At 41.5% G+C, this 27,645-nt stretch overlaps 2 protein-coding genes across 2 annotated transcripts in view; both read right to left on the bottom strand.

Annotated features, from left to right (window-relative positions):
- The window catches only part of LOC144599998 (polycystin-2-like protein 2), a 60,632-nt gene extending 50,241 nt beyond the window's left edge, over window positions 1-10,391 (bottom strand). The window contains exons 1-3 of the mRNA XM_078411296.1: window positions 10,210-10,391; window positions 9,372-9,467; window positions 4,637-4,767 (exon numbers count right to left, since the gene is read on the bottom strand). Of these exons, the coding sequence (XP_078267422.1) occupies window positions 4,637-4,767; window positions 9,372-9,467; window positions 10,210-10,273 (291 nt within the window). The 5' untranslated portion in view covers window positions 10,274-10,391. The remainder of the gene's footprint in view (window positions 1-4,636; window positions 4,768-9,371; window positions 9,468-10,209) is intronic.
- A 921-nt stretch (window positions 10,392-11,312) lies between these two features.
- Window positions 11,313-27,645, bottom strand: part of LOC144599997 (myotilin-like) — a 36,730-nt gene continuing 20,397 nt past the window's right edge. The window contains exons 5-9 of the mRNA XM_078411295.1: window positions 26,959-27,094; window positions 18,532-18,739; window positions 16,978-17,143; window positions 14,265-14,398; window positions 11,313-12,832 (exon numbers count right to left, since the gene is read on the bottom strand). Of these exons, the coding sequence (XP_078267421.1) occupies window positions 12,678-12,832; window positions 14,265-14,398; window positions 16,978-17,143; window positions 18,532-18,739; window positions 26,959-27,094 (799 nt within the window). The 3' untranslated portion in view covers window positions 11,313-12,677. The remainder of the gene's footprint in view (window positions 12,833-14,264; window positions 14,399-16,977; window positions 17,144-18,531; window positions 18,740-26,958; window positions 27,095-27,645) is intronic.

The following is a 27,645-nucleotide window of genomic DNA, read 5'->3' as shown; positions in this document are numbered from 1 at the left end:
GAATCTAAACTTGCAGGTCAGGCAGCGTCTGTGGAGGAAAATGGATGGGCGCTGCCTTGGGACCAAACCCTTCTTCACAAAAAACTGATATCAGATGGGCACTATTCTTTTAATATCTTTTTGACATTTTCTTACAAATATATTCCTCCAAATCATTTGACTATTGGCATATTGGTGGCAGTAAATTATTTCATATATAATGTGTTGATTGCCTTAAATTTTCTCTATCTGGTCCAATTCTTGAAAAAGCAAATTAATCTCCTGAATGCATTATTATGATCTGTACAAGTTCTTGATAGTAGATGAAATAAAAATGAACTGCAGATGCTAGCTTATACCAAAGATAGACAGCAGGTCAAACAGAATCTTTGGAGAAAAAGGATTGGTGATGTTTTGGGTCAGGTCTGAAGAAGGATCCCACGTTGAAATGTCACCTATTAATTTTCTCCATAGATGTTGCTTGACTCGCTGAGTTATTCCAGCATTTCATGTCTGTTCCTGATAGTGGAATTTGATAAAGTGGGGTAGTGATTATTAAATGAAACTGCAGTACCTTTTGATGGAAAATGAATTGTCATGCAGCATGGAAACAGGCCCTTTGGCCCATCTCATCCATGCTAACCAAGATTCCTCATCTAAGTTAGTCCCATTTGCCCGCATTTGGCCCACATGCCTCTAACCATGATCATATGATCATCCATATATAAAGTATAATAAAAAAGTACTTCCGTTACCAGTTTTGAAGTATCACTGCATTTATAATTTATGGGAAGAGGGAAGATATATTTATTTCCCATTAAGCTGGCAGTATGTTTATTTTAAGTGTAATAATTTTTTTAATTGTTCTTATAGATATTATTACATGACAGGGTAGACACAAAATGCTAGAGTAACTCAGCTGGACAGGCAGAATCTCTGGTTAGAAAGAATAGGTGACGTTTCAGGTCGAGACCCTTCAGAGTAAGCAGGACAGAGATAGAATGTAGTCGGAGACAGTAGGACTGGTGGGAGAACTGGGAAGGGGGAGGGGATGGAGAGAGAGGGAAAGCAAGGACTATTTGAAGTTAGAGAAGTCAATGTTCATACCGCTGGGGTGTAAGCTACCCAAGCGAAATATGAGGTGCTGTTCCTCCAATTTGCGCTGGGCCTCCCCCTGACAATAGAGGAGGCCCAGGTCAGATTGGGAATGGGAGGGAGAGTTAAAGTGCTGAGCAACCGGGGGGGATCAGGTAGGTTAAGGCGGACTGGCGGAGGTGTTCAGCGAAATGATCGCCTTGGTCTCGCCGATGTACAGAAGTTGACACTTGGAACAGCGGATACAATAGATTAGGTTGGAGGCGGTGCGTGAACCTCTACCTCACCTGAAAAGACCTTTGGGTCCTTGGATGGAGTTGAGTGGGGAGGTAAAGGGACAGGTGTTGCATCTCCTGCGGTTGCTGGGGAAAGTACCTGGGGAGGGGGTGGTTTGTGTGGGAAGGGACGAGTTGATCAGGGAGTTGCGGAGGGAACGGTCTCTGCGGAAAGCAGAAAGGGGTGGAGATGCGAAGATGTGGTCAGTAGTGGGATCCCGTTGGAGGTGGCAAAAGTGTTAGAGGATTATATGCTGTATGCGACGGCTGATGGGGTGGAAGGCGAGGACAAGGGGGACTCCGTCCTTGTTGCGAATGGTGGGAGGGGGAGCAAGAGCAGAGCTGCGGGATATCGAGGAGACACTAGTGAGAGCCTCATCTATAATGGAAGAGGTGAACCCCCGTTTCCGAAAGAATGAGGACATTTCCAGTGATCTAGTATGGAAAACCTCATCCTTAGCGCAGATGCAGCATAGACGGAGGAATTGGGAGTAGGGGACAGAGTCTTTACAGGAAGCAGGGTGGGAAAAAGTGTAGCCTAGATAGCTATGGGAGTCAGTAGGTTTGTAGTAGATGTCGGTCAATAGTCTGTCTCCTGTGATGGAGACAGTGAGATCCAGAAATGGTAGGGAGATGTTGGGGATGGTCCAAGTGCATTTGAGTGCAGGATGGAAATTAGTCATGCAGTTGATGAAGTCAGTGAGTACTGCATGGGTGCAGGAGGCAGCATCGATCAGTCGTCAATGTAGCGGAGATAGAGTTCGGGGATGGGGCCAGTGTACCTGGAACAGTGATTGTTCGACATACCCTACAGAGGCAGGCATAGCTAGGGCCCATGCGAGTGACCATAACTACGCCTTGGATTGGGAGGAAGTGGGAGGAGTCGAAGGAGAAGTTAGTGAGGGTAAAGACCAACTCTGCTAGGCGGAGCAGAGTATTGGTAGATAGAAGTTGGCTGGTCCTGCGAACGAGGAAGAAACGGAGGGCTTTAAGACCTTCTTGGTGGGGGGTGGAGGTGTAGAGTGACTGGACATCCATGGTAAAGATGAGGGAGTGGGGGCCTGGTAAACGGAAGTCGTTGAAGAGACGAAGAGCGTGTGAGGTGTCTTGGACATAGGTAGGGAGGGATTGGACAAAGGGGGATAGATTGGAGTCAAGGTATGCTGAAATTAATTTGGTGGGACAAGAACAAGCAGAAACAATAGGTCTGCCAGGACAGTTCTGTTTGTGGATTTTGGGGAGAAGATAAAATCGGGCCGTGAGGGGCTGGGGAATGATAGAGGGCAGAGAGCTGGAAGTAATAATATTAGAAATGGTGTGTGATATTAAGGTCTGGTGCTCGTCTGTGGGGGCATGGTCCAAGGATAAGTTGGAGGAGGTGTCTGAAAGATGTCGCCTGGCCTCAGCTCGGTAGAAGTCAGCGCGCCAGACTACCACGACGCCTCCCTTGTTGGCGGGTTTGATTATCAAGTTGGAGTTGCTGCAGAGTGAGCGGAGGGCTGTACGTTCAGGTGGGGAGAAGTTAGAGTAAGTCAGGGGAGTGCAAGAGTTGAGGCGGTTGATGTCCTGTCGGCATTGGAAATGAAAAGGTCTAAAGACGGTAGGTGGCCATCCGGGGTAGTCCAAGAGAAGGGATCATCACTGGGTGATGAGGACTCCTTCCCATAGAAAAAGGCACGGAGGCGATGGAAGAAGAGCTCTACATCGTGGTGGGCCCGGAACGTTGAGGTGGGGGCGGAGGGGAACAAAGGTGAGGCCTCTGCTGAGAACAGACCGTCCCGTATCAGAAAGGGGGAGGTCAGAGGGGATGCCAAGACAGACTTTCAGGGATCATTCTATTTCAATAAGTTAGAATACAGCATCAATTATATGGAACAACAGATAAAACTAGGACATAGGGCAGATTATAGAATACCAATGAAGTGCACAGAACTCAACATAAATTTCCAACATCTTGTGAAAGCTCCAAATGTACAGCAATTATTGGTGACAATGAACCTTCTAATTGCTGAATATTAAATCTGCAACCCAGCCATTTAAAGAACATTGTATTTGCATTCCTTCCATCCTTTTACTTTATATGACTCAGTCACTCAGATATCTGTTATTGCTTCCACTTGCAAGAATGTACGAAGGCTTATTCGTTCCACATTTTCTGTATCTATCCCATCTTCGGTTTTGTTCTTATACACCGTCAGGGACATCCCTGAAATAGGCATCTTCATAGTAGATTGTGACTCCTTTAATACAAGTGAGCAAGACAGGTTGAATGCGCCAATAATTATTCTGGAACGTGCTCACAGTTGCTGGTGAAGGAGCAAGGGATGCAGATTTAAGCATTTAGAAAGTTCGTTTCAATGCGTCAATAATAATTACTATAATTTTGGTATGTTGAAAAGAATTTTTCACAACAGGCTGGAAAATATTAGGATTCTCATACATTTCAGCAATATTCTATAGTAAAGCATCGAGCGTGCTGCCACCTCAATGGATACTAGCTGAGCTCTTCCAATGACATTATGTGCTACTTGTAGTAGTATTTTTTCTGCTGGGGCTTTGCAGTGTTTATTCTCAATCATCATCTCCATTTTTAAATAGAATTGGAAACCACATGAATGCTGAAAAACAACTGATGTTAGGAACATCTATATAAAACGAAATTAAATATAAATGGAAAATGCTGAAATCATTCAGCAGTCAGTGAGCATCTGTGGAAAAGAGAACCGTGTTTCAATTCATTTTCCATTTTTATTTCAGATTTCCAGTTTCTCTATAACTCCCTGTTACCCTACAAAGTAATCATCCTCACATGTGCCCAATTACTCCTCTTTAATCCTCAGTCTGGATTGAGACCAAAGCTGCACACAATACTGCAAATGTGGTCTCACCAGGGCCCTATACAACTGCAGAAGGACCTCTTTACTCCTAGACTCATTTACATTGTGGGATAAAATATTGTGGGATGAAACCTGAGCAGCCAGATACTTACAATGAACTGGCCTTGTGTTGTGGAAGAGGAATCTGAGTAATGGAAACCAGATTATATTCTGTCCAAATAGGAAACAAAATCTAATATTTTGTAAAAATATGGAAGAGTGCTGAGATTTTTTTTCATTACAATATCACTGAATACTTTAAAGAGCAAGTATCTAGGGCTGGGGCTCACCTTCGCTTTGAACAAGTCCTTTCTTCCCAATTAAAACATAACCAAAACATTCTGTTGCTTTCAGTTACTGAGGCACTATTAGAAAAGCATAATCAAAGGACATTAAAAGTCATCTTGGTACCTCCCAGAAATTTGTCATGGTGTTTATTGAGTTGAAGTTTATGCGATTGACATAGGAGGTCGATTCTAGAAAGAGCTGAGACATAACTTTGGTGAAGAAGTACATATTGTAATTTACCATTCCAAAGGTCACTGTAGAAGAAGAAAAAAAGTGAAGGTGCAGGGAACATAAAAATAACATTACACACCATACGTATATCGTAAAATATTGAAATCTACTTTATAACACCAATTAATGTGGTTTCCTGGACCATGAATACTTTAGCATATGTTTTGCCGAATCCCTGAGCTAAATTTTGCTGGATGCACTTTGAATTTGAATCTATTCTCATCTGTGTTCTTGTGCTTCCTTTATGAACAATTGAACAATGAAACAGACTGAAGAAGGGTCTTGACCCGAAACGTCACCCATTCCTTCTCTCCAGAGATGCTGCCTGACCCGCTGAGTTACCCCAGCATTTTGTGATACATTAAATTCTCTGCTGCCTTTTGACTTTGTCATCACAGAGAGAAGCATGATGTGAAATGAGCCTCTTTTCTCTGGAGTTCAAATTATTGATATATATATACACATTTCTTTGAGTGCTTGACTGGGTAGTTGCTAAGAAGCAATTTCCATGGCTGGAGAATCTAGACAAAATCTTAGTATAACTGCAAGAAAATTTTCTTGCTGTTATACCACAACCATCTTGCAAAAAAGAATAACATGTCTTCTTAATTGTTTATTGTACTTGCAGTAAACTTTATGTAAAAAAGACGCTCAAATCCTGAAAAATCCCAATGCTTATTAGGCTAGTCTTTTTGTAAAAATATCTGCTTTTTCATTCTATCTGCTAAAATGGATAATTTCATGTTATTTCTACTGTACATAATGTCAATTATGGTGCATTCTTTGCCCATTAATTAGATTGTGTGCTGCCTCTTTATTTTGTACTCAGTTTATTTATTCAACTTATTTCACCTACCCCTTGCCTGGGGTACGTGAAATAACCCCAATTATTGCTTTAAAATTCTCAACTTTTATCAAATCCTTTCTCTTAGCTCCTTTCCCTTACTTTCATTTGAGATGCATTTACACCACCATCCCCGGCCCTTTCAAAATCCATTGTTTTTTTTACATGCACAGCAGCCAAGCTTTTCCATTCTACATTTCCCACGCCTAAACATTTATATATATCTATATATATGTATCTGAGATTTGGTGATTGAAGTACAGCCAAAACGGTCCACGATAGCACCACAATTTTATCACCACCACTTTAACACCACTGAACTGGGGACCCTTTAAAACAAGTTTCATTCAAATTGGTCTTATATTTTTTAAAGTTAGAGACATTTTAAAGTTTAAAAATTACCTTTCAAACCGATTTCTTACCATCTTCAGTGTGTAACGTCACAATGGGATGCGCACGAGTGCCGGCCAATGAGGGGGGGGGGCAGGGAGTCGCGGCCAATGAGGGGGGTGGATGATTTTAACAAATGCGCTCCCACCCCCCCACCCGGATGACCAGCGGGAGGACCGCCGCCAGTCCCAGCATGCCTCGCGCCTGACCTTCCTCCCGTGGTGCAGCGCGGCATCAGAGAGAAGGCCAAAGAAGATGGCCGCTGGCAGGGCGGCCACTCTCCTGGTGCTGGCCTTCGCGATGGTTGCCTGGGACTGGGGTGAGTGGCTCCCTCTCCCCTTTCCTCTCCCACCTCACCCGCACCTGACCCCGGGGGAGACTCCGAGCAGGAAGAAGATGTTTGTCATCCCTGTCGTCCCCCTCCGTCTCCTCCAGCGCCTGCTTCAACCGAGGGCGTCGTCGAGTCCCCCTCCCACCCGGGGGGTAGTGGGGATGGGAAGTGAAGGAGGGGAGGGGGAAGAGTGGGGAGGAGGGGTGGGGGGAGTGGGGGTGGGGGGGAGGAGGATAGTGAGAGGGTGAGGGAAGGGGGATGGAGTGGGTGAGTGGGGGGAGGGAGGGGGGGGTGGAGTGGGTGAGTGGGGGGAGGGAGGGGGGATGGAGTGGGTGTGTGGTTGGGAAGGAAGGGGGATGGAGTGGGTCAGGGGGGATGGAATGAGGGGGGAGGGGGGGACTGAGTGGGGGGTGGGCAGTGGGAGGGGGGGAGTGGGGGAAGGGAGGGTGCTACACCAACACAGGAGAGCTTTGGGCCTAACGGATGGCGCATGCACGGTTGGGGGAGGGTGGCCATTTTATGTTCAGCTCTGGCGCGTGCGCAGTTGGGGAAGGCTGGTCATTTTGTATTCAGCTCCGGCGCATGCGCAGTTGGGGGAGGGCTGCCATTTTGTGTTCAGCTCCGACTGCACACTCGACTCCCGATTGGTCCAGGTCCCACGTGGTGGGAGCGCCGACCCTTCCCACTCTGATTGCTCGCCGGCAAGTCCTGGTTTGCTCCTGCCGTTTACCCCCATGTGGAGTCCATTGATTTTATATAACCTCCCGTTCGACACGTGATTGGCCCCGTCAGGTCGAATGATTGGCTCCCATCTCCCGCTTGACCCCAATTGGTTCAGCTCCCACGTGGGGGCAGCGGTTTCTTCCCGCGCCAAGCAACTGCCGTCGCAGTTGAACAGACGCTCCTGCTCAATGAGGGCACAGTCTCGAGGATCTCCAAGAGAGGATTTTACCCATAAAAAGCAAAAACATTCCAGATAGCATTTTTTTTTTTTAAAGAAAAAAAGTCATTTATTTCAATGAACAAATGTGATTACCCCATGTCACGATGGGAACGCAACGAGGAGGGGGAGAGTGGGGTTGGGGGAGGAGGGAGGGGGAGAGTGGGGGTGGGGGTTGGGGAGAGTGGGGGTGGGGGCAGGGGAACAGTGGCGGTGGGGGTAAGGGGAACAGAGGGGGGGCAGGAGAGAAGGGGTGGGGAGGAAGGGAAAGTGGGGGTGGGGGGAGGGAGGGGAAAGTGGGCTGGAGGGAGGGGGGGGGAAGGGAGGGAGGTGGGGGTCAGGAGAGGGGGAGGGGAGACTAGGGCTCACTCAGTGACGACACCCTCTCCCCTTCCCTGTCCCCCCTCTACGAGGAATGGGCCCAATGGGTCCACTTGGTCTATATTACTACAACTCATTTTATATATATATATATATATAGTAACTATATATATAGTAACTGAACTAAAGCAAAACGGTACACGATAGCGCGACAATTTTAGGACCACCTTAATCACCATTGTCTTGGGGACCCTTTAATCCAAGTTTCATTCAAATCTGGCTGCAGCGCTGGCGGCACAGGGCCGAGGTGAGTGGCTCCCTCTCCTCTTCCCTTTCCCTCCTCGCCCGCCCAATGGCCCGGGAGACACTTCCCACCCGGCAACTGGCTTCGTCAGTTGAAGAGGGATGCTGCGCCCGCAGGATCGTCAGTTGGGGGAGGGTTGCCCCAGGAGTGGCCCGCAGGAGAGATTTGGACCCAACGGGTCCACCTTAGTCTAGTTAACATTAAAATCAACTAATCAGTTAAGAAATTAATTTTGCATTCAATTTCTAAATATTAAATGGCTATAGTTTACCACTTAAAGGTTTTAATCTTAACAATTTCATCTTTTTTTTGTATTTTAATTCAATAGATTTCCCCCCTAAACAGTAATGGCACCTCGCAAAGGTCCAATTAATCACCAGATTCCTCATAGGTTTTTAAATCTATTTATCTCTATTACTCTTTATATACAATCTTATATAGCATTACAAACATAAATTTACACTGTAATGATAGTTATGTATTTTAATGACTTTCACTTCTCTGGCTGCCTATCTTAAAACCTGTGACACTGACTGAAGCTATGTGCACATTCTCATCCTCCCTGCTTACCCACCTCGTTTCTCTATTTCCAGACACTTTTATTCCTGAGTTTCGACAGCCATGTGAACTCTAATCTGTACTAATTTTCTCTACCTAACCCACAATATCTTTACCATCTTCTTCCCAATTCATTCAAGTAACTCTCACATTCTAGCTGCAGATGGTACCATCCTACGTTATGCCACCAATTGCACATTTGTTTTACAACCCCTGACTGTCTACTGCAGGAATAGTTTCTGGATGCAGAATTGTTGAACTATCTCCTTGCATTGAATTTTTTGGCTATGTCTTAATTTGTTACCCCAGAAATGTGCATTTGGCTTATTCGGCTCCATCATTTAAGTTTTGAAATGTTGTTGTTCTCTGGGATACTTGCAATTCCGTGAGTTACTATTTAGCAACTGTTTCCTGAGGTAACAGATTCAAACAGCAGTTTGGTTTCATCTACAAAAAATTCTTAATAAGTCTACTTCTGACTGAGGAATGGCAAGGGGATGAAAGAGCTACAAGTGAACATCTCTAATGCTAACCACTCTTGTAAGATCAGCGTGTTTTGAAGAATAAAGTCCATGCTTAAATGGTCTCCACTGTACTGATATCTTTATATAGATGCTATTGGAGTGTTCAGGTCAATTTATGGGGCCTGGCTGCAATTTTCATATTTCAGATGGTTTTATGACCTGATGCATCACATGTGCCTAGACTATCAGTACAATAGGTAATCCATGATCATGTTTTGCCATCTCATGTGTATCAGGTGTTTATCAAGTCTCTGGATAGAAGTGTCCAATGAAGTTGCATGATGGCGTCAAACACCCTTTACTTATCTCTATGCTTCTTTCCTAATTGTAGAGATTATCAAACTGTTAGAAACCTTGCACAACCTAGCCTGCATCAAAATAACCACGAGAATACAAAATGTATTTTGATACTTACATATGGATATATCCAACAGAAAAATTAAATAGAGTAAAAACTCTTGCAGTGTAGATTGCACATGTGCCTCCTTGTCGTCAGTCAATTTAGTTCCAGCTAAATATGATGGGAGTTGGGAGGGAAAAGATTCAATTTTGTTAAAACATTTTACTGCATTGCAATGTTGTGTAGAATGCGAAAGTGACTCATGGATTTCTCAACAAGGCACCGACAGTTTGAGCAAATAATCAAAAACATGGCAAATTAATACTTCTATGAAGACAGACTACAAATAAGTGGACTGCTGAGGGATCTAGGCATTTTGTGGATAAATCATAAAAGGTTTGCACGCACAATAAACCATATGGAATATTGCCCTTTATTATGAAGGGGTTGGACTTTAAACATAAATAAGTACAGGGTGATGGTGAGGCTGTTTGAGTACTGATATTGAATATTGAAATGATTCAATGAGTAGAGGAGCTTCATATAATAGAAGGGGGCATAGTTACTAGATCAAATGGGAGGCATTTAAAACTGAAGTTAATACTATTTGTCTGGTTGGTTAAGGAAATACCCTGCAACTTGTTCAGTGTTCCACAGAATGTCTGTGGGAAAGTTCATTATAACTTATGAAATCAAAGCAACCAGAAAAGAGATCAATCATTCTCCTCGAGATACACGTAACAAGATACATTTAGAGTGGGTCGTGTTTAACCGTGAAATAAAATCCCAAGATCTGCACAAAGTACCAAAGGAAACGACTTCCAAGGAAAAAAAATCTGAGGGGCAGTGCTGGCACCAGTGTGATTCCATTCTGCGAATAGTTTATGAACTCATCAGAACCACATACTCCCACCTTTTCTACCTCTCCTTCTGACGAGTTTACGGCCCAGTGCCCCAATTGCATGCTTGGCGAACATGTTTCGGCTCAGCCGCTTGGAATTACTGCAGGATGAATGATTTGTTCCGCTGAGTTATTGATCACTCCGACGCCACCAGTCAGTTGAGTTGATGCACTCGTTATGCTGGCGCCCAAGGGCGTTGGAAATGGAGTTTAACGGCTTTTTTTCCCCGCGGTCGTTCGTTTGAACTTGAGTTTGTCCGCGCGCCCCGGGGAGGCAGCGCGCGCATGTCCACCCGCTGCGGGAAACCGTTGCGAGCAGCGCGCGCGTGCGCATCCGGTGCAGGAAACGCCGCCAGCAATGCGCGCTTCTTCAATAATGTGTCGAAGATGGCGGGTGAGCAGGTTCTACTATTTCCACCACATGAGCTTCATACGGTGAAGTATAATTTCACTAACCGTAAGATGACGGGGCACATGAGTTATAAAGGTCCCTTCACTCCCCAGAAGACTAATTTACTCAATCTGAAGAAGGGTCTCGACCAGAAACGTCACTCGCATTCCTTCTCTCCAGAGATGCTGCCTGACACGCTGAGTTACTCCAGCGTTTTGTGTCCATCATTTACACTCCCATCAGTTAACAACTTGGGAGCTCGTTTGGGAATATTATAATTGCGGAGGTTGTGGGCACCATTGGCAGGTCCAACATTTATTGGCCATCGTGAACTGCCTTCTTGATAAATTGAAAATAATTTATTGTAATTATCATTCTGTCATTTAGCCTTGAAAACTTATTTTACATTTACATTGATCTAAATCTAATAAACAGGTTACCCTTTCTCAGCTTCATTACCCAGAACAAGACGCCAGACATGCTGCCTGACCTCCTAAGTTACTCAAATACTCTTTGTCTCTTTTAGTAAACAGCATTTGCTGTTCCTTGTGTCACAACATTGTGCATGAGAGCAGCTAAGGATCCATCTAAATATGGCAGAAAAATAAGTCTGTAGACGGAAGTAAACAATTCCATTACATCTAACAATGATAACAATATTGTTATTCTTTCTATGCTTTCAATAATGCAAAGCAGTTTCTGAATATTTTGAATAACGGGTTATTTTATTGATCAATAAACATTTAAAACTGGAAAACAGTAAACATTCCATCTTTATAACGTATCAAATTGTGAGGAAACTTCCTTTTGACTTTCATATTTTGTAGAGCTGGTACTTCAGTCAAGTATTTCATTGATAGAAACCAGCAAATAGAATGGTGAATGAAGTATATTTAATTACAGTTACTACTGATCTGGACAGCAAATAAAACGTAGCATCTTCATAAAAGTGCCAAGAAGAACACAGACTGATTCTTTGAAGAACTGTAAACTAATTTAACAGTTTACATTTAATCCAAATTTCTTTAAAAATATGTAACGGTTACCAACGATAACTTCATTAATTGAACCTTAGTGTTATCTAGAGGGTGGAACTGAAATGGCTGTTGATGGGATAATTTTCCTTGCATTAGAAATATAATTTTTGAGGGTAGATGTGAAGGTGCTCATCCACAAAACTAGCATTTCTGTGAATGTATAAGTTTTGCTAGGTTAGAAGCCAATAAATTAAAGGACGGTATTTTATTCCTCTGCTAAAGGTATTCCCACATTACAATATATTTTAATAAATGCAGTGTATAGTGTTAAGAGAGACAATTCTGAGCATGTAGCTGAACAGACTTGGTGCCTGCTCTTCCTTTATTTGAGAGCCTGAATTGATAGAAAAATGCTTTAATGCAGATAAGTGGAGCTCTTACACTAGTCATAGGTATCAGAGATTGCAAAAGGCATCATCATTGCACTTAAGCTAGCATTTAAAATAGCACCACACTGTTCATGTGTGCACTTTGTAATGTTCTCTCTAGATGGCTCCTTCTCTCTAATGTTCTCTCTATCTGCGGTAGTTTGTTACTTTGCACTTTTAGCTTATAGCACTGTATTTTTACGAAATTAACCAAGCTACAAAAGCTATTTGTTCTAAACTCACATTTATGATTCCCAGATTGCTGCAATAATTTTACTTCTAAAGTTGTTTGGACTAGAAACTCTTTGCATGCCTCTATTTTAAATAACTTGCAAACATGTTTTTACTCAAACCCAATACCACAAACTTTTATATGAGGCAATATGCCATCAAATATGTTATACACACCTTATTCTGCTTAATTGATTTTCATTATGTTCTGACCTTACTAAATTGAATATGTACTATGGAACAGATTTATTTTGGGGCTATACTACCAAATGTACATGAAATAAGAAGCTTTAATGTGCAATGTTTTGACTGTATATGTAACATTCTTGCATTTTACAACTAAATTCAAATTTACATATAAAATAATTGCTTTGTTTACAGTAAGGTGCAGATAAAACATACATACAGCAAGCTGAAACCTAATACTATATATTGAGTTGAAGTATGAAAACATCACAGGTCTTCACTTTCTACCAAGCCAGGGTAGGATGCAGTACGTTGGAAGCTGGGGTTCACCGGGAAACCCTGCCCATTAAGTACTGAATAACGGGTAAAAGTTGGTCGAACCTTCAATGACTTTGTGTGTGAAAGGTGTTTCACTGGCCAAGCTATTAGAATAAAGTAGAAAACATAATAAAATGATAAAGTCATATTAAAAAAATCAATTTTGCTAATAATGATAATAATAATGAGAAATCCATAGTATGAGCAGTGAAGAAGTGTCCCAACCCGAAATGTTGCCTGTTTATTCCCTCCACTGATGTTGCCTGACCCACTGAGTTCCTCCAGTAGAGTGTTTTATGGTGACAATACCATCTTCACAACCAGCGTACAAAGGCAAAATAATATAGGTGTTGGAAATTTTATAAATAAAAAATGAAAATGATGCAAACACTCAGTGGCCCAGGCAGCCTCTTTGGAGAGAGAATCAGTTAACATTTCAGATTAAATGCCTTTCAGTCATTTTACACTCTCACAAGTACTGTTCTTTATTTACAGCATTTTTTTTGTTTCTATTTCACTACATTTTTTATCTTTTACCCTTCTCCAACCTCTTACTTTTGCACTCATCTTTAAGAAAGCTCATCCACACAAGCTATTGAGCTTTCAAAATTTCAACTATTAATTTCTGTAACTGTTGATTTGCTCAGCAATTGTTTAACTCCACCTTTGATTTTCCCTCTCCTTGATTGTCCATTTTTCCCATTTTAGTTAATCCTTCTGTATGGCTGCCACCTTTGTTCCACCAAACTATGTAATGCAAAATGAGCATAAATTAATTGTGCTATTAAAAACAGATCAGGTTAATCACTTCAATCAGCAATAGGTTCCTATCCTGTTTAAAAGGTGGCCACAAATCTAAACCTCATCCAGTTAATACAGTTAACACTTTTTTGCAACTCCCTTTCTATTAATTGTTCATTTCTAAAGCCCTCAAACTGAAGAGGTAGTTTTGAATCGCCCATGATAGTGGGCCATGAGTTGCATACAGATCAAACTCTATGTCCATAGCAAATTTCCTTCCCTGAAGGACATTAGTGAAGCTAAATCAGTTTTGTAATAATGTGGTAGCTAATGCTACCAAGACTAACTTTTCTTAAGATAAGGACTTTGTTTATTTGGAACCTGCAGCTGCTAAAACTCTGAAGAAAAGTTTTAAAATTTTATACTTATGGCAGATTTTGTTACATTACGTTATTCTAAATTTCTCAGTTGCTGTGTGAAATTTGAATTTATATCTCTGGATCAATGATGCAGAACTCTGGTTATTAGTCAAATAATCATTAAACTACTGTCTTCTGTACATTCACTAATGATGTCGAAGAAGTTTGTAATTTTTTTGATATGTATGCATTTGCTTGATGCCTTCTTTATCAGCTTGGCTGGAGATGAAGGCAATTATGCCAGTTGTTTTGGCATTTGGTAGATTATCACTTGCGATCAATTTAGAGAACACCATATTTCAACAAAGTAGAACACGTTTCTGTAGATTTTTCTGAATTCCTTAAACTTCGCAATATGTTGTTGAAGGAAACTTACCAGCAATATCCAGTCTTGCTGTGCAGATTATTGATCCAGCTTCATTTTGTGCAGCCACAGTATACCATCCACCATCACGTTTATCGACTGGGAAAATTTCAATGCCAACTTTACCTTCATTGGTATGGTATATCCTACCAAAGAAAAATCAGTTAAACTGATAAATACCAGAAATAATAATAGAAGAAATAAACAGGTAAAACTGTGGCATGCATATATCAGATAATCTATTTTGCACCTAGAAAGGATAGAACAGAGTACTCGCTAAAAGTTATGAAAGTGAGGGCAGTGGAGGTCCAAAGAAACTTTGGGATCCATGTACAAAGATCATTAACCTGTCATGCACTGAGGAAAAATCAAATCAAAAATGCTTATTAAATGTTGTTACTTGGAGAACTAAAATGCAAGGAGAGATGGAAATTAGGCTGCTGCTACATATAGAGCTGGTTAGACCACATCAGGAGTTCTGAGAGTTCTGGCTACCACACCTTGGCAGGAGTTCTGGCTGAGATATATGAATCATTGTTAGCCGCAAGTGTATTGTAATGATTAAAACAGGCTTTAGAAAATAGTTGGGCTCACTTGGAAGAACTAGTAAATAATGAGGCCTCTGATTGTGTAGCTGCAAGGACATATAGTAAGTAGTAAGATAAGAAAAACCATTCAAATAACTGTTCCCATCAGTTTTAAACACATCTTGACAGTTGTTTGCAGGCTTATTGAGTATATAAGTGAATGCTCCGAGTGAGCCCAGTAGACTTTTCCTTGTACCCGGAATCAGAAATGGTACCAGGACCATTGAGTTTGCCAGACCAGGCATCTCAAGCCGTTGTCACCTCACCCATCCCTTCTCTCCAAAGATGCTGCCTGTCCCACTGAGTTACTCTAACTTTTTGTGTCTGTCTTTGCTTTAAACCAGCATCTGCAGGTCCTTCCTACACAGGGTGTGAGACTTGTTACCAGCTGCTACTCGTATCGGGAAGACCTGACACGCATAAGGACGTGATGCTTGTGACTTATTTAATCCTTTACTAATCCTTTTACTGTGTTCTTTCTCCATCGTTGATCCGAATCCTCAAACCCTGTTTATACCACTACATTTTCTTGTCAGCAGGATTCGCTAACAGAGTGCGCTAACCACAGATTCCATTGTTTCTGGGATTGGGTTTGAGCCTGTTTACATACTGTATGACCCTGACCTTGGACATGATATGTCGGCTTTGGAGGTGTGCAGTGAACATTTGCCAGAGTAATTTCTGGACTATGAGCATTAAATTACAAGGAAAGATTACCTAATTTAGAATTCTATTCCTTGGAATTCTGGTTAACGTGATTTGATTGAAGCTTAAGATACGAGAACACAAGAAAATAGGAGCGATAGGAGACTATCAGGCCATTCAAGTCTGTCCCACCATTTAACATGATCATGGCTAATCACTGCTAGCCTCAACTCCTCTTCTGCATCATGACTCTATACTCTATTCCTTAATCTATCAAATATTTATCCATCTGCACTTTAAATACTCGTAATGATCCAGCTTTCACCACCTGCCAGGACAGAATTGCAGAGATTCATCACCCTCTGCACGTAGAAATTTCCAAGTATCTCAGTTTTAAACGACAGCCCCTTATCTTGTATTATGTCTCCTTATTTGAGACATTCCCACTGGTGAAAGCATCCCAACATTTACCGTGTCAAGTCCCCTTAGGAACTTTAATGTTCGAAAAACATTCTCATTCTTGTAAACTCCAAGGAATACCTGCCCAAATTATTTAGTCTCTTTTGGTCGAATAACACTCTCATCCCAGAGATGAGCCTATTGAACCTTTAAGGTTCGTGAACCAGAATTGTTCCTTATCACATCATGCCCTTTCATCTTTTTCGTATCATCGGCAAATTTGGAAAATTCACACTGTTCCTTCGGGTTATCAATGTAACTATAACAATTATGGGCCAAGAACTGATCTCTTTAGTACTCCTTCAGTTGCATCCTTCCAGTCTGAAAAGGACCAATTTATTTCAACTCTGTTTCATATGAGACAGCCAGTTTTCGATCCCTTCCAACATATTTCCACTGATACCATGGGCTTTTAATTTATGCACCAGATTTTTATATGGCTGCTTGCCAAAAATAAACCAATAGGATGAATATTTCTGATTGTTGGGAAGTTTAGAATTTGGGTGCATTGTCTAAATATTAAAGCCCAACTATCATACCCTGCTTGTAGGGTATGATAAAAGTTTGCAACTCTTCCAAGTACAGTAATTTACACTAGGCACGTTATTTATTTAAAGCTTGAATTAATAAATGACATAAAAAACAGTACATTGCTAGAAATTTAAAAAAACTGCTGGATTTAGCAGGCTGAAGAGAATCTGTGGTAAGATTTGAGTTTAACATTTTCGATGCTCCTAGCCTGCTGAGTGGTTTTTGTAGCACTTTTTTGTTATTTGATATTAATACAATTTTAACCAAAGATGTTAAGAAAGATAGAGTTGGGTGAGTTGGATCATATGACAAGGAATACACTCCCAACATTTTTCCAGAAGACAATATTTGCTTGTGAGAGATGAATGTTGGTTAAGAAGGAGAAACCCACAGGCATTCTTCACAATCAAACTGCAGTATGGAAATGGAGATCAGACCGAAATGTGCCCATATCATATGTCGATTCCACTGATCTCCCGTGGATCACAGAAATCTGTAAATACCTGATTCTGTCTGTGCTGTGCTTGATCATTTCATGATCTTTTCTGCAGAAAATTATTGGCCTTGGATCTCCAGTCACTTGACATTCCAGTTTGACATTGCCTCCTTCGATCGCTTTAGAATTTTGGAGTTTATAGATAAATTCTGGCGCTTTTGCTATTCCTCTTACTATAAGAAGAACATTTGCAATGAATCATTTATTACTTTGATCTTCATTAATGTTACCCACAAATTAGCAACCTACAAATAAATAAATTCAGCTGAGATTACTTTTCTTCCTGTGCTGCATTTTGTTTCACCTGCTGCTGAATCAAGAACAGATTAAATTTACAGGATATTTTTAGCTTAATCCATTGGATGGGAAGTTAATGGGTCTGAATGTTCTATGTTTCATTTAATTTTACTCTTTATCGACTTCTGTAGTGGCTAAAAATTGGGTCTGGTATTACTTGGATGGCTGACATGATCCTACCAACTATCTGCCAGGCAGGACAGGTTAAGGTTGTCCTTAAATGTGTATAAGAAAATATAATTAATTGTTTGGGGGACTGTGTGAGAACATGGTCGACAAGCAGCAAAATGAGAACATGTCAAAAAGAATTAATTGTCCACCGGTTGCAAGAAAAGATCTAACCATTATAACATAAATATCTGTTTGGCTCGAAGTACGGAATGGCCTACACCTGCACCTTCTTTCTATGGTATTTTTTTCTATGTTTCTATTTTGCTGTAGCTAAAAAGTAAGAGATTTTTCAATAATTAATTCTGCATTAGACAGAAAGATGACGTATACAGGAGTGGGCCATTCAGTCACCTGAGCCTTACAGATAAAGACTAATTTGTATCTTAGCTCCCTTCTCCTCATCATTGTTCAATTATTTTTTAATTATTTTTTCACAATAAAAAATTCTTAGCTTAATAACTTTCAACTGCCTGGTATCAAGAGCAGTTTGGGGGACTGGTTATGTGTTTATGTGAAGTCCTTCCTGACATCAGCCTTGAACAACTTGTATCTAATTCTGACTTGCCCCATTACTCTGGACATAATTACTTAATAAATGCTCTTGTCAAATCCATTTTAAAAACAAGATATTTCTAGTTCTACATTTGAGGGTAAATTAACCTATTTTATCCTCCCCATTTAGCTCTTTTAGTTCATATATCATTCTAGTGAATATGTATTACATCGCGTCCAGGGCCAGTTTATCATTCCCAAACTTAACTTGGCACTCTAGATATGCGAAGGGTATTAGTACACATGTCCAGAATATTGTATAAATGCTGTACTCATTATTGTGTTCATTAAGTTTTTGAATACAATAGCTTTAAAATTTCATATTATTATGCAAACTTTTGCCATTTGTTTAATTTGTTCTTCATTTGAATGATGGAACCATTTTGCTAAAATAGTGGGGTAAGGAATTTTAGGTGTAAGCACAGAATTTGAATTTCTTATATGTTGGGAAATGGCCAAGAAATATAATTCTTCCTTTAATATAAAGGTATTTTATGTACAATGGTTTTGTGCTATTCAAGCATTAAAAGAACACACTCACCTTCTACTTCAAGATGTACTGTAAACCTGTTCTGGCCAGCACGATTGATGGCTACACATTCATACTGTCCGGCATCACTTGCTGTGACTGCATCAATAATGAGTGAATGTACACCTTTTCCTGACACAAGCATTTTGTGACCCATATCCTGTTCAACAGGTTGCCCATTTAAATACCACATAAGTTCTGGAGGTGGCAATCCACTGACCTGTAATGCAGTACGAAATGTGCTAATTAAAGTTCTGAAATGTTGCAAAGATGACAGAGCCATAATGCAATAATCATCAAGTGAGAAGTTGTTTTGTTAGTTTCAAGCACCAGCAGAATATTCAATGAATGGAACGGTGAGTGTTGATTTTTTTTTCTAATGTCCATTTTTAAACGAGAAGCAGAGAGGATAGATAATCTTTCAGAACCTAGCGTGAAATTTTAATTAGGATTAAAATAATAACTAGATAAACCTTAAATTAAATTACATAATACTGGAAACACTCAGTAGGTGGCATCTTTGAAGAGAGCAGACAAGTAGCATGTCAATCTGTAATGTTCCTGATGAAAGATCCACACTTAAAACATCAACTCGCTTGTTTCCCTAAAGATTCTTCTGGACCTGCCGAGTGTTACCACCTGATTCCATTTTAGCTTCAGATTTACAGCGTATGTACTTTGTTTTGTTTAAATGTTAAATTCTGTTAATAATGGATAAATGGGTCTACTGTGGATAGGGTGAGCAGTTGTAAATACCTGGGAGTCCACATCAAAGAGGATCTGACATGGACAACACACTGGTGGGTAAGGCAAAGCAGCGCCTTTACCACCTTAGACAGCTGAGGAAATTCAGAGTGTCTCTGAGGATCCTTCAATGCTTCTACTCTGGGGCTGTAGAGAGCACCCTGTCCGGCAACATCACAGTCTGGTTTGGGAACAGCTCTGCCCAGGACAGGAAGGCCCTGCAGAGAGTAGTGCGTTCGGCAGAACGCACCATGGGAACTACACTCGCCCCCCTGCAGCACCTATACATCAGGTGTAGATCGAGAGCAAGCAAGATTATGAGGGACCCCTGCCACCCCAGCAACGGACTTCCAGCTGCTACGGTCAGGCAAGCGCCTCCGCTGTCACACTGTGAAAACGGAGAGGATGAGACGGAGTTTCTTCCCACAGGCCATCAGGACTGTTAACTATTATAACTCCAGGGACTAAATTTTGTCTTCTCTGTATTAACTTTAAATTTATATTCTGTAACTGTAATTCTTTTTTTGCACAAGCCGCAGGCATTGCCACTTTCATTTCACTGCACATCGTGTATGTGACAAATAAACTTGACTTGACTTGACTTGGTGCATGTGGAAAAATTATGCACGTACATAATCTAAGTGTCTCACAGCTCCAGGAACCAGGGTGCAATTCTGCCCACCATTGTCTGTGTGGAATTTGTACATTGTCTATGGACTGCATGAATTTGCCCTGAGTATCCTTCCACATTCCCAAGAGATGCTGGTTGTTGGGTGAATTGGCTACTGTAAATTGCTTTGGGTGGTATGGGAATAAGGGATGTAGGCGGCTTTATAGACTATAGCCTGTTTTCAGAAGTATGAAAAGACGAATCTATTATTTAGGAAGTGATAACAGGCTCTTTGAAAATAATGATTGGATTGGACAACCTATTCCTGAATAGGTTGCAGGAAGTAAGTGGGATATAGGAGTGATGGTATTCTGAGATACAGCATAGATCTGATGGGCTGAATAACCTCCGTTATAACTGAGAATAAGAAATGATGGGTCCCTTAAATGTGTATATTTTAATGCTAGGAGCATTGTAAGAAAGGTGAATGAGCTTAGAGCCTGGATTGACATCTGGAAGTATGATGTTGTGGCGATCAGTGAAACATGGTTGCAGGAGGGTTGCGATTGGCAATTAAATATTCCAGGATTTCATTGTTTCAGATGTGATAGAATCGGAGGGGCAAGAGGTGGGGGTGTTGCATTGCTTGTCAGGGAGGATATCACAGCAGTGCTTTGGCAGGACAGACTAGAAGGCTCAATTAGGGAGGCTGTTTGGGTGGAACTCAGAAATGAGAAAGGTTTAGCAACACTTATAGGGGTGTATTATAGACCAGAGTAGTGATTGTGGGTGATTTCAATTTTCCGTATATAGACTGGGAATCACATTCTGTTAAAGGGCTGGATGGTTTGGAGTTTGTAAAATGTGTGCAGGATAGTTTTTTGCAGCAATACGTAGAGGTACCTACCAGAGAAGGGGCCGTGTTGGACCCCCTGTTAGGAAATGAGACGGGTCAGGTGACGGAGGTATGTGTTGAGGAGCACTTTGGGTCTCGTGATCACAATGCCATTAGTTTCAATATAATTATGGAGAAGGTCAAATCTGGACCAAGGGTTGAGATTTTGGATTGGAGAAAGGCTAATTTTGAGGAGATGAGAAAGGATTTAAAAGGAGTGAAATGGAACTTTTTGTTTTATGAAAAGGATGTAATAGAGAAATGGAGGATATTTAAAGGTGAAATTTTGAGAGTACAGAGTCTTTATGTCCCTGTTCGGTGGAAAGGAAAGAATAATAATTTGAAAGAGCCGTGGTTTTCCAGGGAAATTGGACACGGTTCGGAAAAAGAGGGAGATATACAATAAATATAAGCGGCAGGGAATAAATGAGGTTCTTGAGGAATATAAAGAATGTAAAAGGAATCTTAAGAAGGAAATTAGAAAAGCGAAAAAAAGATATGAGGCTGCTTTGGCAAGTAATGTAAAAGTAAACCCCAAGGGGTTCTACAGATATGTCAATAGCAAAAGGTTAGCGAGGGATAAAATTGGTCCATTAGAGAGTCAGAGTGGACAGCTATGTGCTGAGCCGGAAGAAATGGGGGAGATATTAAACAATTTCTTTTCTTCGGTATTCACCAAGGAGAAGGATATTGAATTATGTGAGGTAAGCGAAACAAGTAGAGTAGTGATGGAAATTATGAGGATTAAAGAAGAGGAGGTACGAACACTTTTGAAAAATATAAAAGTGGATAAGTCTCCAGGTCCTGATAGGATATTCCCTAGGACATTGAGGGAAGTTAGTGCAGAAATAGCAGGGGCTATGACGGAAATATTTCAAACGTCATTAGAAACGGGGATGGTGCCGGAAGATTGGCGCATTGCGCATGTTGTGCCTTTGTTTAAAAAAGGTTCTAAAAGTAAACCTAGCAATTATAGACCTGTTAGTTTGACGTCTGTGGTGGGAAAATTAATGGAAAAGATACTTGGGGACAATATATATAATTATTTGGATAAACAAGGCCTGATTAGAAACAGTCAACATGGATTTGTGCCTGGAAGGTCATGTTTGACTAAACTTCTTGAATTTTTTGAAGAGGTTACCAGGGAAATTGATAAGGGCAAGGCTGTGGATGTTGTCTATATGGACTTCAGTAAGGCATTTGACAAGGTTGATTAAGAAGGTTAAATCGTTGGGTATTAATAGTGAGGTTGCAAGATGGATTCAACAATGGCTGAATGGGAGATACCAGAGGGTAATGGTTGACAATTGTATGTCAGGTTGGAGGCCAGTGTCTAGTGGAATACCCCAAGGATCTGTGTTGGGTCCACTGTTGTTTGTCATTTACATTAATGATCTGGATGATGGTGTGGCAAATTGGATTAGTAAATATGCAGATGATACTAAGATAGGTGGTGTAGTTAATAATGAAGTAGAGTTTCAAAGTCTACAGAGAGACTTGGGCCTTTTGGAAGGGTGGGCTGAAAGATGGCAGATGGCAGATGGAGTTTAATGCTGATAAGTGTGAGGTGCTGCATTTTGGTAGGACAAATCAAAATAGGACGTACAGGGTAAATGGTAGGGAATTGAGGAATGCAGTGGAACAGAGGGATCTGGGAATAACTGTGCATTGTTCCCTGAAGGTGGAATCTCATGTGGATAGGGTGGTGAAGAAGGTGTTTGGTATGCTTGCCTTTATAAATCAGAGCATCGAGTATAGAAGTTGGGATGTAATGTTAAAATTGTACAGGGCATTGGTGAGGCCGAATCTGGAGTATGGTGTGCAGTTCTGGTCGCCAAATTATAGGAAGGATGTCGACAAAATGGAGAGGGTACAGAGGAGATTTACTAGAATGTTGCCTGGGTTTCAGCACTTAAGCTACAGAGAGAGGTTGAACAGGTTGGGTCTTTATTCTTTGGAGCGTAGAAGGTTGAGGGGGGACTTGATAGAGGTTTTTAAAATTTTGAGAGGGACGGACAGAGTTGACGTGGGTAGGCTTTTCCCTTTGAGAGTGAGGAAGATTCCAACAAGGGGACATAACTTCAGAATTGAGGGACAAAAGTTTAGTGGTAACATGAGGGGTAACTTCTTTACTCAGAGGGTGGTGGCTGTATGGAATGGGCTTCCGGTAGAAGTGGTGGAGGCAGGCTCGATTTTATTATTTAAGAGTAAATTGGATAGGTATATGGATAAGAGGGGATTAGAGGGTTATGGTCTGAGTGCGGGTAGATGAGACTAGGTTAGGGAGAGTAGTCGGCGTGGACTGGTAGGGCCGAACGGGCCTGTTTCCGTGCTGTAGTTGTTATATGGTTATATAAAGAAATATGAGAAATTGTAAATAAAATGACTTATAAAGGCTGACTCTGATGAAGCTCCTCAAAGTTACAGTGTGCTTCATAAAAATGGAGCGGGATACTACAGATAGATAGGTCAGAGCGGGGTGAAAAATTAAAATGGTGGGCAACAGAAAACTCGGGATAGTTTCTGCAGAATGATTGCTGGTATTCTGTGTAGCCAATCACCCAATTTCCATTTTTTAAATTAGAGGACAATAGACAATAGGTGCAGAAGGAGGCCATTTGGCCCTTCAAGCCAGCACCGCTATTCAATGTGATCATGGCTGATCATTCTCAATCAGTACCCCGTTCCTGCCTTCTCCCCATACCCCCTGACTCCGCTATCGTTAAGAGCTCTATCCAGCTCTCTATTGAATGCATTCAGAGAATTGGCCTCCACTGCCTTCTGTGGCAGAGAATTTCACAGATTCACAACTCTCTGACTGAAAAGGTTTTCCTCATCTCAGTTCTAAATGGCCTACCCCTTATTCTTAAACTGTGGCCCCTTGTTCTGGACTCCCCCAACATTGGGAACATGTTTCCTGCCTCTAACGTGTCCAACCCCTTAATAATCTTATACGTTTCGATAAGATCTCCTCTCATCCTTCTAAATTCCAGTGTATACAAGCCTAGTCGCTCCAGTCTTTCAACATATGATAGTCCCGCCATTCTGGGAATTAACCTAGTAAACCTACGCTGCACGCCCTCAATAGCAAGAATATCCTTCCTCAAATTTGGAGACCAAAACTGCACACAGTACTCCAGGTGCGGTGTCACTAGGGCCCTGTACAACTGCAGAAGGACCTCTTTGCTCCTATACTCAACTCCTCTTGTTATGAAGGCCAACATTCCATTGGCTTTCTTCACTGCCTGCTGTACCTGCATGCTTCCTTTCAGTGACTGATGCACTAGGACACCCAGATCTCGTTGTACGTCCCCTGTTCCTAACTTGACACCATTCAGATAATACTCTGCCTTCCTATTCTTACCACCAAAGTGGATAACCTCACACTTATCCACATTAAACTGCATCTGCCATGCATCCGCCCACTCACACAACCTGTCCAAGTCACCCTGCAACCTCATAGCATCTTCCTCACAGTTCACACTACCACCCAGCTTTGTATCATCTGCAAATTTGCTAATGGTACTTTTAATCCCTTCATCCAAGTCATTAATGTATATTGTAAATAGCTGCGGTCCCAGCACTGATCCTTGCGGTACCCCACTAGTCACTGCCTGCCATTCTGAAAGGGACCCATTTATCCCCACTCTTTGCTTTCTGTCTGTCAACCAATTTTCTATCCATGTCAGTACCCTACCTCCAATACCATGTGCTCTAATTTTGCCCACTAATCTCCTATGTGGAACCTTGTCAAAGGCTTTCTGAAAGTCAAGGTACACCACATCCACCGGCTCTCCCCTGTCAATTTTCCTGAACACTAAGTGCAAAACGAGGTCTATAGCCTGTTTTCAGAAGTATGAAAAGACTGGAATCTATTAGGCTCTTTGAAAATAATGATTGGATTGGACAATGTAACAAGGATTTATGAAAGGAAAATCATTTTGAAAAATCTTTTAGAAATTTTTTGAAGTTGCAAGTGGCAGGAAAGGATAAATCAGTTGATGTGTTATATTTGGACTTTAAGAAGACCTTTGATAAAATGTCACACAAAAGATTAGTAAACAAAATTCAAGCTCATGCTTTTGAGTGGTAATATACTGATTTGGATTCCGGATTGGAAACAGAGTAAGAATAAATAGGTCATTTTCAAGTTGGGTTGCAGTGAACAGGGATTGCTGCTGATGCTTAAATGTCAACAATCTATGTAAGTGATTTTCTTGAGGGCATTAAGAATAATTTATTCCTGTTTGTTGGTGGTACTAAGCTAGTTTCTAGCATGTGCTGAGAGTAATATGCAGGAACATTTTGGCAACATGAGGAATATATTTGTGAGAGGGCAAAGACTCATCAGATAGATTTCTGGGATGGTAGGTCTGTTTAAATTAAGGAAGCTGGGCTTAAATTCTTTCGGGATTTGATAGGTTGGTGCAGGGATTACACTGGCTGGGGTGTCTAGAAACAATCAGTCTTAAAATAAAGCGTTGACCATTCTGGAGAGTAATGAGAAATTCCTTCTTCGGAAGGGCAGTGCATTTTTTAGAATTTACTGCCCAAGCGGGCTGCAGAGGCTCTGTTGCTGAATATCTTCGAAACTGAGATCAATTGTTTTTTGGATTCAAAGTGATATGGCATTAATGTAAGAAAGTGCTATGAGAATGGCAGAACAGATATAAGGGGCAGAACAGATATAAGGGGCCGAAAGGCATGATCCTGTGTCTATTTCGTATCATCAGGTCTAGATTTACAAACATTTTGGATAAAAGATAGAACATACACACCTTTGAAGCACCTATTTTCACAATTGGTTTACAGGAATTGATTCGGTATCTCGAATGAGCATGGTCACAGGAGCTAAACATTCTCGCCGGCTGATCTGCTGCGTGTATACAGACCTGCGTTTCATCCGTATTTTCCAGTTTTGCTTCGTAGAGGTAAGAAAATACTGCTTTAAAAAATATTAATTAGGTGTATTTATGGTTAATTTGTACAAGACTACGATGATTTTGTCGGTTTTATTGCTTTATGCTTCGGTGAGTGAGCGAGATCGTTACGATTTTCTTTTGCATCATAACTCGTACCGGAGCTGCTCCTCAAGTGGGAATATGTCGCACTTCCCAAACCCTTCCTATAATAGCACCCGGTAGACAAAATGCTGGAGTAACTCAACGGGACAGGCAACATCTCTGGAGAGAAGGAATGGCTGACGTTTCAGGTCAAGACTCTACAGGCTCAATCCTCACAGCCAGCGCTGCCGTGAGAGTGGTCCCCGGGACAGGCGGGCATATACCCCTATTGGGTGCCGCTCCGTTAGGTTACAGGTGTTGCAATCGGAAACGCGCAGCAAGACCTAGACAACCGGCTACATGGAGCCAGCGCTGGCGAACATAGCCTCTGCTGGCACCGCCATCCCCGGGAGCGTTGTCGAGGTGAAATGTGTGGAATGAGGGTGAGTTTGTGCAGTGCCCGTGTCTCTGGGCGGTGGCACAAATGACATTGTCTGGGGTGGGAGGGAGCTCTGTAACCCGCAATGAAGCACCAAGCGTGGGGAATGTTAACGTGTAAGAAGGAGCTGTAGATGCTGGTTCACACCGAAGATAGACACAAAATGCTGGCGTAAGTCAGCGGGACACGCAGCATCTCTGGAGAGAAGGAATGGCTGACGTTTCAGGTCGAGACCCTTCCTGTCGGGTCTCGACCTGAAACGTCAGCCATTCCTTATCTCCAGAGATGCTGCCTGTCACATTTGTGTCTACCGGGTGATATTATAGGGAGGGTAAAAATGTTTGTTTTTCTTTTGCATGGCCGACAATCCGGAAAACCAAGAATAACTCATGGTTTGGGAAGTGCGACATATTCCCACAAGTTACGATGCAAAAGAAAATCGTAATGATCTCGCTCACTCACCAAAGCATAAAGCAATAAAACCTACAAAATCATCGTAGTCTTGTACAAATTAACCATAAATACACCTAATTAATATTTTTTTAAAGCAGCATTTTCTTACCTCAAGGAAGCAAAACTGGAAAATACGGATGAAACGCAGGTCTGTATACACGCAGCAGATCAGCCGGCGAGAATGGTTAACTCTGCGACCTTTGACCGGCGCATGCTCAGTCGAGATACCGAACTCGCTTATTAATTTCACATTTTGCAGGGAATGGAGGGGTTTAAAATGGGGATATTTTTTTACCTTGCAATCAATTCTGCATAGCCCATACTGCTGAATTATCATATTTTCATCCGGTTTCTGTAAAAAGCGAGGAGGGAAGAGCTTCTCTTGGATGGATTCATTTTCATTTTCAAAGTCTCTGGAGTTTATCCTTTGTCTGCAGAAAGAATGTATTTTTTTGCATACAACATATTACTGTAGTATATGAGATATTCCCTTCATTTTAATGCAATTGAGCAACTAGGACCAAGCTGTTGCACACTTAGAAATGCATGCTTTTCATTGGGATTGCATTTGCAGGTGCCAAACACTTTGTATCATTCTACAATGCAGATTATATCTATATGGCTATATTTGACTGTCAAATCCTGATTCAATTTTTTCTCAAGCATCCTCCATATATTTTGTATTCTTAAGTATTGTGGGTTGATTGCTCTATCAATCATGTCCAGACTCTAACCAGTTACTCTAAATTTAGTAGCTTGCAACCCAATAGTATGAACATTGAATTATCCTATTTTATGTAACAACCAATCATCCCACTCCATTTTTCCCCACCCTCTCTTCCCTGTGTCCACTTGGATGCTCACCTATTTCTCTCACTGCCCCCCTCCTCCCCAACCTCTTTCCCTCACTGCCCCCCACCTCACACCCTGCCACCTATTGCCCTTCCTCTGGCTTCACATTTCACTCCTCTTCACTCCTTGT

This window comes from Rhinoraja longicauda, chromosome 14, assembly GCF_053455715.1.
Source record: "Rhinoraja longicauda isolate Sanriku21f chromosome 14, sRhiLon1.1, whole genome shotgun sequence".
Lineage (NCBI taxonomy): Eukaryota > Metazoa > Chordata > Chondrichthyes > Rajiformes > Arhynchobatidae > Rhinoraja > Rhinoraja longicauda.
The sequence above is the reverse complement of the archived record's forward strand: the minus strand, read 5'-3'. Positions and strand labels throughout refer to the sequence as shown.